Source organism: Sarcophilus harrisii, chromosome 4 (genome assembly GCF_902635505.1).
Source record: "Sarcophilus harrisii chromosome 4, mSarHar1.11, whole genome shotgun sequence".
NCBI classification, from domain to species: domain Eukaryota; kingdom Metazoa; phylum Chordata; class Mammalia; order Dasyuromorphia; family Dasyuridae; genus Sarcophilus; species Sarcophilus harrisii.
In genome coordinates, this window is record NC_045429.1 from 448,921,081 (window position 1) to 448,934,170 (window position 13,090).

The 13,090-nt window shown below is 39.6% G+C and overlaps 1 protein-coding gene across 4 annotated transcripts in view; it reads right to left on the reverse strand.

The window, feature by feature from the left end:
• Positions 1-4,180: 4,180 nt before the first annotated feature.
• STYXL1 (serine/threonine/tyrosine interacting like 1) overlaps positions 4,181-13,090 on the reverse strand; it is a 49,614-nt gene continuing 40,704 nt past the window's right edge. For all 4 annotated transcript variants that reach the window (XM_031967981.1, XM_031967980.1, XM_003770195.4 and 1 more), the window contains 2 exons: positions 11,288-11,400; positions 4,181-4,363 (listed from right to left, as the gene is read on the reverse strand). In XM_031967981.1, coding sequence (XP_031823841.1) covers positions 4,232-4,363; positions 11,288-11,400 — 245 coding nt within the window. In that variant the 3' untranslated portion in view covers positions 4,181-4,231. The remainder of the gene's footprint in view (positions 4,364-11,287; positions 11,401-13,090) is intronic.

Sequence of the window (13,090 nt, forward strand, 5' to 3'; positions counted from 1 at the left end):
GAACAGCAACTGTCTTTTGCCCATCTTTGTACCTCTAGCAACTTAACTTGTTGTCTGACACAGGATGTACTCAATAAATGAATGTTTGTTGATTTGACTAGACGGCCATCTTGCCTCTCAGGACCTGAGAGAGCAACCTTGTGATGTATGACTAGGCCAGGATCACAGAGTGAATGGGTCTTGAAATCGAGTCTTAGGATTCCTTCTGTTTCCCCTTCCTGGGGGAAACCAGAACAATGGAAGGCTTCAATAGGTCCTCCTAAATCGTTGAAGTCCTTCTCAATTCCTTCCCAACTTCCTGAGTTTGTATTTAAAATTAGAGGCTTATATTAGTTCCCATAGAAACAATTTATCAGAATGGCTTTGGCTTCCACTTTATAGGGGCTTCCCAACCTGCTTTCCAAAGAGAAGTCAAAAGTAAATTATCACATCTTTTCCCCCCAATAATGTTTTATTTTAATAGCTTATTTTTCAAAATATAGTTTCCAACATCCATCCTTGCAAAACCTTGTGTTCCAAATTTTTCTCCCTCCTTCCCCACCTAGTAGACAGAATTTGATCTGATCTAGATTACATATGTGCAATTCTTCTAAACACATTTCCACATTCATTATGCTGCACAAGAAAAATCAGATCAAAAGGGGAAATAAGAACAAGCAAACAAATAAAAAAAAAGGTGAAAACACTATGTTGTGATCCACATTCAGTCTTCATAGTCCTCTCTCTGGTTGAGGATGGCTTTTTCCATCACGAGTCTATTGGAATTGCTTTGAATTACTTCATTGTTGAAAAGAGCCAAGATCATCACATAATTTTGTTGTGGCTGCGTACAAGGTTCTCTTGGTTCTACTTACTTAGCATCTGCTCGTGTCTTTCCAGAATTTTCTGAAATCAACCTGCTTATTTCATAGAAAATAATATTCATGTACTGTAACTTAGCCATTCCCCAACTGATGGGCGTCTACTCAGTTTCCAGTTCCTTGCTACTATAAAAAGAGCTGTTACATTTTTTCACTTGTATCATGTCTTTTTAAAGATTGTTTTTGTTACATTTTAAGATCCAACTATCTTGCTACCCATTCTGCTAGAGGCCACTAAAACAGACACACACACACACACACACACACACACACACACGCACGCACACACACCTGTGTGTGCGTGCGTGTGTGTGTATAAATCCATACTATTTCTATTTTTCAGTTTTTACAGGTGGATAGTATTTTCCTTCATAGGTCATTTGTAGTTGATTTGAGTGTTTACTCAGACTAATAGCAATTTACAATTCTTCTGCAAATAATACTGCAAATACAAATTATTGTACACAATATTCTCTTGGTATTGTTCATTTCACTTTTCATTATTTTATGCACCTTTCTACTTTTTCTAAAATCACCCAGCTCATTTCTTACAGTGAAATATTCCATCACAATCATATATATCCAATCTTACTCAGCCATTCTCCAAAGCTGGGCATTCCACTTCCAGTTCTTTGCCACCACAAAGAGAACCTATAAATATGTTAGAACACAGAACAAAGTTCCTTTTCCTTTTTCCATAATCCTCTTGGGAAACAGACCTTACAATGGTATTGGTGGGTCAAAGGGTATAGGCAGTTTTATAACTCTTTGGGCTTATTTCCAGATTGCTCTCCAAAATACTGGATCAAGTTCACAGTGTCACTTAGCATACTTAGACTGAAGCACTGAATAGAGCAGATGTCTGAATCTCTGCTTGGTCACCCTCATCAGCAGGGCTTTTTCACTCTGGAACCTCAAGGCTCCTTTCTTTCACTGATGAGTTCTCATCTCTCACATCTTTTGTTTCCAATTCTCCAGATTGCACCACCATGCCCCACCTTCCAGCTTTCATTCTTGGAGAGCAGAAATTATCTTTTTGCTTGTATTTGTAACCCTAGAGTTTAGCACACTGCCCAATTCATAGTGCTAAAGCTTGTAGACTTGACTCTCTCCCCTTCCTATCCTTTCTCTGGGGACGGACCCATCCAGAGACCTTTCTAGGGACAGAGGAGTGCCACCAAACATTGTCTAAAGCAGGTGATTTTAACCTGGAGGTCCATGAATTAAAAAAATCAAACACTATTTCAACATAGTAGGCATCCTTTATAATCCTATTAATCCTATAATAAATTTTTTATATTATACTATAAAATTATTCTAATATACTAAAATAATTATATATTTTTATTTTACCCATTTAAAAACATCTGAGATGGGGTTCACAGACTTTACCAGACAGTCACTAAAAGGGTCTGGGACCCTGCTGACCACAAGCAGCTCACATCCTCTGACTTTGGGCCATTTTGCCACATGCATGTAACAGCTCATCTTGGGGTCCCTGCCGACTTGCCCCAAGAGGAAACCCAGAGGCCCCCAAGAGTCCTAGTCTTCTCTGCATCTCTTCCTGATTTGCTGCAGATGCAATCCAGAAGCCATCAAGGAATATGGTCCCCAAACGTGTGGGGCTCTTTTCAGAACTTCTGTCCTTTATGAGGGATCCTCACGCTCTCCCCATCCCTCACCTTCTCCACCTTTGCACATCCATCTCTGATACCCGAGATCTGGGAAGTACAGAAAGGCCTTAATTGTACAACAGTTAGTGGCTGCTTCACTAAGTTTATTTTTGACTGGATCTACGATTTCATTAGCATAGGGAGCTCCCAGTGGATAAACTCATATATTTCAGTGACTGCTCTGCAGCATACAGAGAATTGCTTGCTCCAGGTGGTCACTGTGACTTGTCCAGAGTCATATAGCCAGTCTAAGTCAAAGGCAGGGCTTGTCTTTCTTCTCACTGCCCTGCAGTCCCTCAGATAAGGTCTTAAATATCCTAAATTCCCTGTGTTTTGGATTATCGCTGTTTCTTCTGAGAGGCAGACTTGTGGGGTAGAATGCCAGACATGCATTCAGTCAGGAATGACCTGGCTATGACTGTTAAAGTCACCGCGTTTACATTTTCCTTTTCAGTTTCATTTGTAAAATGGGATATTCTGTGCTGATCTTCCTTGAGGTTATTTCATAGGGTTTTGATTGCAAAAAAAATGTGTAGCTTAGCTCTCTTATTTACAGATGGATCCTTAAGCTCAGGGGAGAAAGTGGCTTGCCTGAAGTCCCCTACTTGACAGGGGCCCCTGTCAAGTAGCAGAGGCCTGGCTTGAATCCAGACCCAGTTGTCTTTCCAGAATACAAGTGATCCCCTACATTAGCCAGCTGAGTTCCCTGGCCATCAGAGGGATCTGCTATGGTCTAAAGGAACTTAAATCAAACCCCAGGAGATTGTGTCGAGGCCTAATAGTTCTAGAAATGTGGGCATCTTTCTGTGAGCAACAGAGATCACCAAGGCAGGCAGCAGGGAAAAGCTAACAAACTGGGAATAATGAGATGCTCTGGAGACCCCTCGCTCTGGGCTCACTGAAGGCGTGGTTCTCGTTGGTCAGGATCCACAGGCCAAGTGGTTGTAGCTGTCCTGAGGACTGATAACATTTGATCCCTCCCCATTCTTTGGATAGCAGAACCCTATAACTCTATTTGGAATCTCACTGGAATCTGGGCGATCATTGAGGCTTCAAAGCTTGGGAGATTCAGAATTGGATTTTGGTTGGTGGAGAGCACTCTGGGAAGAATGTTTTTCCAATCCCCATCTCCCCCTCTCCAACTTCAGAGTTCCAAATCATTCCTGAAACTCTTGGGACAGCCTTGAGGCTGAGGCAGACCCTGATGTGGCAGCTTTGGGCTGTGCTGGGTCCCATAGGTCAGGAAGCTTCAGGATCCTTGGCGCTTCACTGATGCGTGGGATAAGCTGTGTGGGCCCGGTGTTCCCCTTCAGTGCAAAGACCTGAAGGGTACCCACCTCATTGTTATGAAAGTATAAATTTTGACTTTGGCTTGGTTGGGGGTGGAGGCATGGGGGACAGGACACCTTTTTCAGTCAGGCTGGAGAGCCATTGCCAGATATGCTCCAATTGGGCCAAGGATGCAAATACATGAAAATTCACATCATAAGACTGGGGATTGGAAGAGATCTGAGCGATCATCTTCTCCTAAGCAGTGCTTGGAAGCCAAAACCACTTGGAAATTCTGGAATCCAAGGATGAGGAGGTGAACCACAAGAATCCCCTCCCTCCGTCCTGGCCCAAGCTGGTCAAAAAATCGACCTCAGCTGAAGTGAAGAAATAGAAGGCTTTGTTTTTCTGGGAAGCTTTGGGGAAGGGTCAGTAAAGAGGATCCGAAATGTCGGTGACAGGAGCTCCATGGATCACTTTCTCCCATTCCACCAACTGCTTCACAAAGCCTCTGTTAGGTCGAATGTTGTTTTTACAATTCTGCACGTGAATCCAGGATCTCTGCAGGAAGAAGAAAGCCAAGTTTTGTCAAGAGGGTGGAGCAGCCTGTGGCAGTATCCTCCCTTATGTAAGAACCCATAAGATAATGTTCCCTGGTAATATTTATTTTCAGTCTTTTGCTTTATTATTCAATTAACAAGCATTTATTTCCTCTCCCTCTCAAATTCCTTCCCATACCCCAATTCAAGAAGAAAAAAAAATCTTTGCAACATATATACACGTGTTCACAAAGCACATCTCCACCCTGGCCATGTCTTGCTCTGCATCTTCAATCCATCACCTTTCACAAAGTGCGGAGCATGCTCCTTCCTCAGTCACCTGGAATCACAGTTGGCCGTTACAATGGCCAGAGTTCTTTCAAGGGCTTTATTGTCTTCCTGATGTTGTTATTGCATAACTTGTCCTGCTAACTGTGCTCACTACACTCAGCAGCAATCATTTGTTGGCTGCTGCTTTTTTAACATCTTGTTGCTTGAGTTCATGCAGATGTCACCCACGAAGAGCACTTTGATTCCATCCTTGGATCTTAGGGAATTCCATCCAACAAAAAATCATTTTCACTTCCATTTGACAAACACAATGTATGATGTGCTTGGGAATGGCCTTTGTGAATCAAGGGCTGGGTTTTTTTTCCCAAAAAAGTATTTCCTTTGGAAAAAATCTTTCTTTTTGGAAAAGCATTTTCTTTTGGAAAAAGTCTTTTTTTTTTCCTCAAAAGTAAACATGTAACCTGTTTTATTTTATCTTCTGATAGTAGCTATCAAATTTCTTATTCTTTTCATCTTTTTCAATAACAAATGGTCCTGAGACAAGTTACCCTCCTGAAATTATTTTTTATATTAAATGTTCTGTGAACTACTTTTATGTACAGATACAATAAATGCTTTTTTTAAAAAAAAAAATCGCAGTTGAATAGCCATATTTGGATACAAGCTCTTCCTCTGTAGGCTCATGCAAAGAATCTCTGATCCAACTCCAGTAGTAACCAGAATAACAAATATTCAACCTGTTCCCATATAATTTTGACAACCTACACCAGGGATCCTCAAACTTTTTAACTAGGGGGCCAGTTCACTGTCCCTCAGACTGTTGAAGGACTGGACTAGAGTAAAAACAAAAACTTTGTTTTGTGGGCCTTTAAATAAACTTCATAGCCCTGGGTGAGGGGGATAATCGTCCTCAGCTGCTGCATCTGGCCCGCAGGCCGTAGTTTGAGGACCCCCTGAGTCCCACACTTTAGTTTGGAGAGATTATAAAGTTCTGATAGGGTGACATCAGTTAAGAGCAATGTTCAAAATTTCTATGGGTCAATTTAATGTACAGGCAATTATAGACACCAGTTTGACCTATGATGATGGTTCAGTGAGGGCAGATAGGTGGCCCAGGACTGAACCAGGAAATCAGGAAGTTTATTATCTGGCCTCAGACATTTATTAAGTGACCTACCCCAGACACGTCATTTGCCTCAGTGAGAAGGAAATGGCATCTGTGCCAAGAAAACCCTAAAGGGAGACATGAAGTGTTAGACATGACCAGAAATGACTAAATAACAACGGGTTCCGTTTCTGTACAAGTTTACTGGATGACTTGGCTGTTATTTTAAAATCTGTAATTATAGGATAGAGATTTGTCATCTGTCAGTCCATGAAAGTTAGCAGGCTTCTGATCTGATTCTTGCCACAGGTCACATTTTACTAAGTATTCTAAGTATTCCATAGAAGATATATAATGATAGCCTGGAGTTAAGTGTTTCTGACATTTCTTTGTAAAACTAACTTTGATCACTAAGTCTGGGCTCCTTAAAGGATATTTCTTTTGTAATCTCTGTTTGATGGTCTGGTGTTAAGTTGTCATTGTAAGTCCCTCATTTCCATACAACAGTCATTTGCTCGATGTTTATCAATATATAGACATTTCCCATGCAGTGTCTCTTGAGTCCATTCTTGAAGCCCAGTCATTCTACAGCCTTTATCTAGAGGTAAACCACATTCAGTTTTCTGAGAGAAACCCCATTATCAGTCTTAACTACGGCACAGGGGTTGATGTCTACTTGTTCCAAAAATATTTTTGATTTCGATTTTTTTAAACTGTTATTAATCTGCTTCCTTCTTTTTTGGTAAATATTCATTTTTGTTTTTTGTTTTTCCCTTATAGACCACTCACAGTGACAGAACCCACGTTTCACAAATATTGGATGGATTTTTTCTAGGCTACTTTTCAAATCTGTTACAAGCTATTTTATAATTCTGAAAGTGGATAATAAGACCGCCTCTGGTGAGTTCTCGTTCTGTAAACCTACTCTTTCCATTCAGATTTGATTTCAGGCTGCTAGTAAATGTCTTGGATATTTAGGCTTCCATTTCCTTTTTGCTTAGTGTGTCTATGTTATCATCTTTATTCATTCGGTTCAATGTGACTTCCACATTCAAGCTCAAAGGTTTCAGTGCCTAGCTTTCCTTGGCATACCTTAAGGACATTATACTGGTTGAGTCCAGATACCATTTTGATATTGTTGGAGAAGGAATTCACAAAAGGAAGGAGCCCTTTGGTGGAGTCTTAAAAGTTGACCTTCTCCATCCCATTCAAATGATTAATAAGATGTTTGGGCTTGACTCTTTCTTTGATTTGGAACTCAGGCTTACTTCTGTTGAAGAGTGATAATGAGGGATTTCAGGCAGAATCATAATAGGTTTTCTGTAAAAAGTAATTGATATAAATTATGATGGAAGACAAATCATGATTCATATCAATTACTTTTTTTTTTTTTTTTTTTTTTTTTTTTGCTGAGGCAGTTGGGATTAAGTGGCTTGCCCAAGGTCACACAGCTAGGAAGTGTTAAGGGTCTGAGATCAAATTTGAACTCAGGTCCTCCTGACTTTAGGGCTGGTGCTCTATCTACTTCTCCACCTAGCTGCCCCTATCAATTACTCTTTATGTTATTGTGCTGGTAGGTTGTTTTAAATACAAACTAGTTTTCCAGTATGCATATCAAGTGCTCTTTAGTGCTACTGCTATAGTTGGATTTATTTTGCTTAGTCCCAGTAAGTGGACAAGTATGAGTATGAGACAGAGTCAAAGGCTTTGCCATAATCACGAAAAGCAGCACAGATGTGATGGCCCTTTGGGACAGCTAATTCAACTACCAAGTAGAGAGTTTCTCTTGTTGTTACCTGGGCCTAACCCCTTTTGCTCTTCAGTTAATATATGGTTCTTTTTTAAGTGTTAGAGATTTGAGGGATTAAAAACTGTATATGCTTTACATAAAGAACACAAACACGCAAATGGCCAGCACTGGTCTCTAAAAGCATAGGGCTGCACCAAGACTTCTGGAACCCTCTCTGGTCATCTCATCTTCTGGGAATGAATGTGATGCTTTCTGGTAGTGAAGATAGGATCAGGTTTCTGTCCCTTTGCTAGTCATTCAGAGATTGCTGTCATGTACATGAGCCATAGCCCCAGATCTCTCCTGCCCTTTACCCATTCCAAGAGGGCAGAACACCTGGAGTTTGTCAACTCCCTTCACATGATTTCTGTTGATCATTTGATTATGTTTTGTGGCATTGGGTTCTTGGAATCATTTGGAAATTAGAAATGCTTTCCCTATTCCTTCTGGGGGGGGGGGGAGGGGAAGGAGGGAATCTCTTTCCATTCACTTTAGTAAAAGTTTTCACTTGACATTGGATTATTTATCCTAGCTTTGACTTCTTGTATTACCTTAACTTTTGTTTTTTTCTTTCCATTTCTAATTAAAAGAATACAGAATTTCTATTATACTTTTATTTTCCAAGATCCATTTTGTAGATTACTTTTATGTTGCCTTATTTGGGGAGTACTGCCTTCATGTTTTCTACCACATATATGAAGTATATAATGACCTAATTTTCCAAAGCCCATTTCCAGGTCTCCAGGAATCTCCCAAATTGCTAATGCCACGGTGCTATTTATCTTGCCCCTACCAGCATTTCTTGATGGCACTGAATGTCCTCCTTAGCCTAATCCATAGCAATGATTACAGCTTATATATTATAGTGCTGTCCTCAAACGTTCATATTCTTTTATGGGAAAATGCATTCACTCATGGTGACATAGGACATTTTATTTTGGGATTATTCTGTTTTGGTACCCAGGTCTTCTAGTTAGGTTTATATGGTTATGCTGAAGAATGGCTCCTTGAAATTCTGATGTAAGTATGGGCTTCTCCTTTTCAAAGGCAGCTGAGATACTAGTTTTGTTTTTGTCATCTGTTTGGTTTTTAGATATAATTTCCAAAGTTTGGATTTTCAGTGATTTCGGGTTTCTGAACCTTTCCCCTCTTTAGACATCAGCAACTCCACAAATTCTCTCTTATTTCATCTATTCTAGGTTAAAGGGTAAAGTTTTTTGTTTTTTGCTTTTGCCCTATATTGGTTGCTTTATTTTGTGACTTGGAGCTGATAATATGTTGACAAAAAGTGTTAGGAAGCCCTTGTCTATAACTGGGTAAGGTCCATTTTGAAGGTGGCTGATTTAAGAAAGCCTTCGTGTCCTTAGTTCAGTTCATGAGTCCTCATGGCTTTTCTACTGGGCAGATGAAATCATCCATATGTGTTACCTTTCCAAATAGAATGTGAGCTCATTCAGAACACAACTGTGTTACTTTTCTATTTGTATCCCCAAAGGTTGGCACAGTGTAACACAATAAATGCTTAATATAAGCTTTTTCCTCCTTCCTCTCCTGCCTTCCTCCTCTTTCACCTGCCCCCTTGGCATTCAGCACTGGGCACTGAAACATTGCCAGGAGGGGCAATTTTGATATTTCAGATTTTCCTGGATCCAGCTTTCTTTCTTGCAGACAGACACTAACTTGACTATCTTGTGCCAGACTGACGACCGAGCAGCGTCCTAAGGGGTCGGCCCACATCTCCATGCTCCTCTGTTTCTTTGATTCTTAGTAGCAGGCCTGGAGTGGGAGGATGCTACATGTTCCCAAGAAGTAATACAAAGTAATCTAAAGGGAGACAGTTAATAGCCATGGGCTGAGGAGGGCAGAGTCAAGAAAGACTTCAAAGTAGCAAATCTACTTTGTTTAATAGACAAACTTTATCCCATGATTGCCAAGACAAAGGCTCATGTTCCAATGGGTTGGACTGACGTGTCTTTCCTAGTGTGTGATACGGTGACTAAAATACAGACTAAGTAGGAGGGTCATGGAGTTTTTCACTAGCCAACATATAACAACCCTAGGTTGAGTTTGTTCTGTCTCTTGACAAATATTATATATATAATAAAGTCAGGAATATGGGTCTGGATTATAAAGGACAATAGCCATAATTGTTTTGTTTAGCTTAAATTCATTTGCTTGCCAACCCAGAAAAGATCTTGGGAGGAAAGTGGGCTTTGCTCTCCTACGTTCCATAAAGATTTTGTGGATATTTTTGACATAAACCTTTAAAATGGATCTTGGAGGCACCATCTCCCCTTAAGGCCTTAAGTGGGAAATATCAGAAATTTCCAACTCTAAGTCAGATACTTGTTTGGTTTCATGGATGATGATTTAGCCTTCAATAGAGGTTAAAAAAAAATTTAAATCTTTGCTGAAGGGTACCCTGCCTATCTTCTGTTCTCCTTTAATTGGATATGGCCTCTCACAGCTTCTATTCATGACTAAAGAGTTAGCTCTTATTAGGGAGGGGCTTTCTAGTCAGTACATCCTAACAGATGGAAACAGTGATAGTGGCTATTGACCCTCAAGAGATAAAGATAAGAAAATGCTAACCGAGAAAAGCTCAATGACCAAGATAACAGCAAATAACCCCCAGGGGATATGTTCTTCAGAGATGACACATCCAATAGAGGGAATCTTGGCAAGAACCGGGACATTAGGAACCTTGTAAACACTGAAGGTGTGAGTTGCTCTGTCAAATATATTTTAGGCACATATATTCTTTGTATGTGCATTCTGAATGGTGATTGTGTGTGATACTCCCCATGTGTATATACATGGAGAGAATTTTCTAAAGATTGGTTTACTGTTATTATTATTAATATTATTATTATTTAAATTATTTTATTTAATATGATATTTACTATCTTTTGCTTGAACTAATAAATCCTTTGGCTAGATGATAAAAGTAAACACATCAGAAGGACCCAAACTTTATTCATCCTGAGTAAACTTTACCCACACAATATTGTAAATCAGGAGCAGATTTTCTATAAGTCTATAGTTATATATAGTTACATAAGTCTATAGTTATGTAGATTTTAGCTAGTTTGGGGAAGAGAGGATTTTCCCAATCTTCTAAGTAATTTTGCTGTTCCTCTAATTTCATGAAGAAAAAGTGTTGGACTAAGATACAATAAGATCTTCTATCGTTTCTATCAGTGTTTGCCATATAACTGATTGACCGGTCTGATTAGCAGAATCAACAGACTGATGTCAGGTATACAGTAAACACAGATAAAAATGAAATAGATAATGAGATAGATAAATGTCAACATAGGGGTATGCTGGAGCCAGCTTGTGTGATCAAATGCATCTGAGAAACCAGCAATTGCTACAAATCAGGGCTTGGTTCCTAGTTTTATAGATTGTCTAGACTTATAAAAGTATTAATTATGTAGATTAAATGAAGTGTGTGCATGTATTTTTTATTCTGAGAGCCTGAGTTAAACATTTATCAGCACATTCTTGTATTGCCCTACAGACACTGCTTAAGCTCAGCATGAGATTACTGGGAGGCTCATGAGTAGAAGTCATCCCAATCCTAGAGGATAATAATATAATAATGATCACCATAATAATTATTATCATTATGATCATTATTAGCATCTATCGAAGATTTGCAAAGTGCTTTAGGTCCATTATCTCTTTGGAGGCCCACAGCAGCCCTGCCTGTACTCCAAGGAAATGAAGGAAGAAAAACGCCATGTTGGTCTACATACCCTTAAGGATTCTCTATTCCGATGCATGAGATAAGCCAAAATCATGGTAGAACCTCGACTTATTCCCAGAGTAGAGAAAACGAGGATGACCGAGCCATTGCTAACATGGGCATCTGAAACAAACAGACAAACAAAAGTTATGTTAGTTAAATTTTATACACTTTGGTTTTGTAAATTGTCCTTCCCGTGTCATGTACATGTATAATTATAGCCTGGTGGGAAAATATATCTAGAGATGAAAAAAGACATCAGAAACCATCTAATTCAATCCCTTCATTTTACAGTGCAGGAAACTGAGGCCCAGTTTATCCAAGGTCACATAAGTATCAAATGTCAGAGGCAGAATTGAACCATGGTCCTCCCACTGTCTTATCAGCCTCTGAGACAATCAGCTCCAAGAGAGAAAGAATGATATCTTATCTAAAACTTAGCATTGTATTTATTAAGCAGAGTTGAATGAAATGAATAGATGATCTGTGTTGATTCTGGGAAATGGCATTTCCTTTCCATCCTGAGAAATGGCATATGAACTTTCCCCATAACTGAATTCTACTGTGACTCCTCTCTGATGAGCAGAAGATGTGGAGAGGAGGAGTCAGTGTCTTACACTTGCTTAGCACCCACTTAAGTGATGGGTTCAGGGGGCTGAGTGATGGACAAGAGCTGAAAGCATGTGATACTTAAAAGCTAAGCTCTGAGAGAGCTTAGAATACTTCCATGACCTTTATGAATTCAAGGTAAGTGCCAGAGATCTGGCTAAAGACCTCTGCCTGTCAAATGGCCCTGACTCTAGAATCTGAACACCCAAATAAGCCTTTTAGCTGAAGACTGGGAGCTTCCAGGCAAAAAATGGCAAAAAGCCAAAAGTTGTAGAGCTCAGCATTGAACTGCATCTTCAACTCCTTTTAATCCAAAGGTTATCCAAAGGTTTATAGAGGGAAATTAGGAGGCTGGTTTGAGTTCAACGAGTTTGATAATCAATGAGATTAATAATCTCAACAATCAATAGATACAGTCCAACATCCACTCCCATTCTTTTGAAGAAGTAGGAGTCTATAAGAATGGAATATTGCATATGATGTCCTCAATGTGAGTCATCAAAGGGAACTGAAAATGAGCAGTCAGATGGGTAGGAAGAGTATGAGATGACAGCCATGACACCAAAACCCAGTGAGAAGAGAACATCCAGGAGAGTCTGCAGAGTCCAATGCATCAGGGGTCCAGATGGATGATGTTAAATCTTTTCCTCAGCTTTCTTTTTCTTGTTTGTCTTTTATATGTATTCTCCCAGCCTTGTATTAATTTTGATCTTTGCTCTTAACAAATTGGTGGTCTGGATCCCATCAGCTGATGAGAGATGACCCTCACAGAAGTAATGAGTCATTCACATCACTTAAAATGTGATTGTACCATTCATGACACCATGAATCAACACATGGAGGTCTCTCAATTCTTTCTCTAAGGCAGCACTCAGAACATAAACACATGAAACCTTTATATAGTCTCTGTGACTTGGGTTAGTCTTTACTACTCCCTTTATCCATATTTTCCAGTGTGTTCTTTACTATCCTTACCTATTCTCACTAAACAAAGTTTTTTCTAATTTAATAGGGAAGAGTGTGATCGAGTCCTTGATATAAATTCTTCTTCTCTTCATCCATTGTTACAGATGAAGGCGCCTAACCTGCAATTAATTTTTTAGTGGTTTTCTTTTCAAATCCCTGCCACAAGCCCTGTTATATGAGATGAACACATGTCCTCCAAAAGGATATTTTTTTCTTGCCTCTGGTGCACAATAAAATC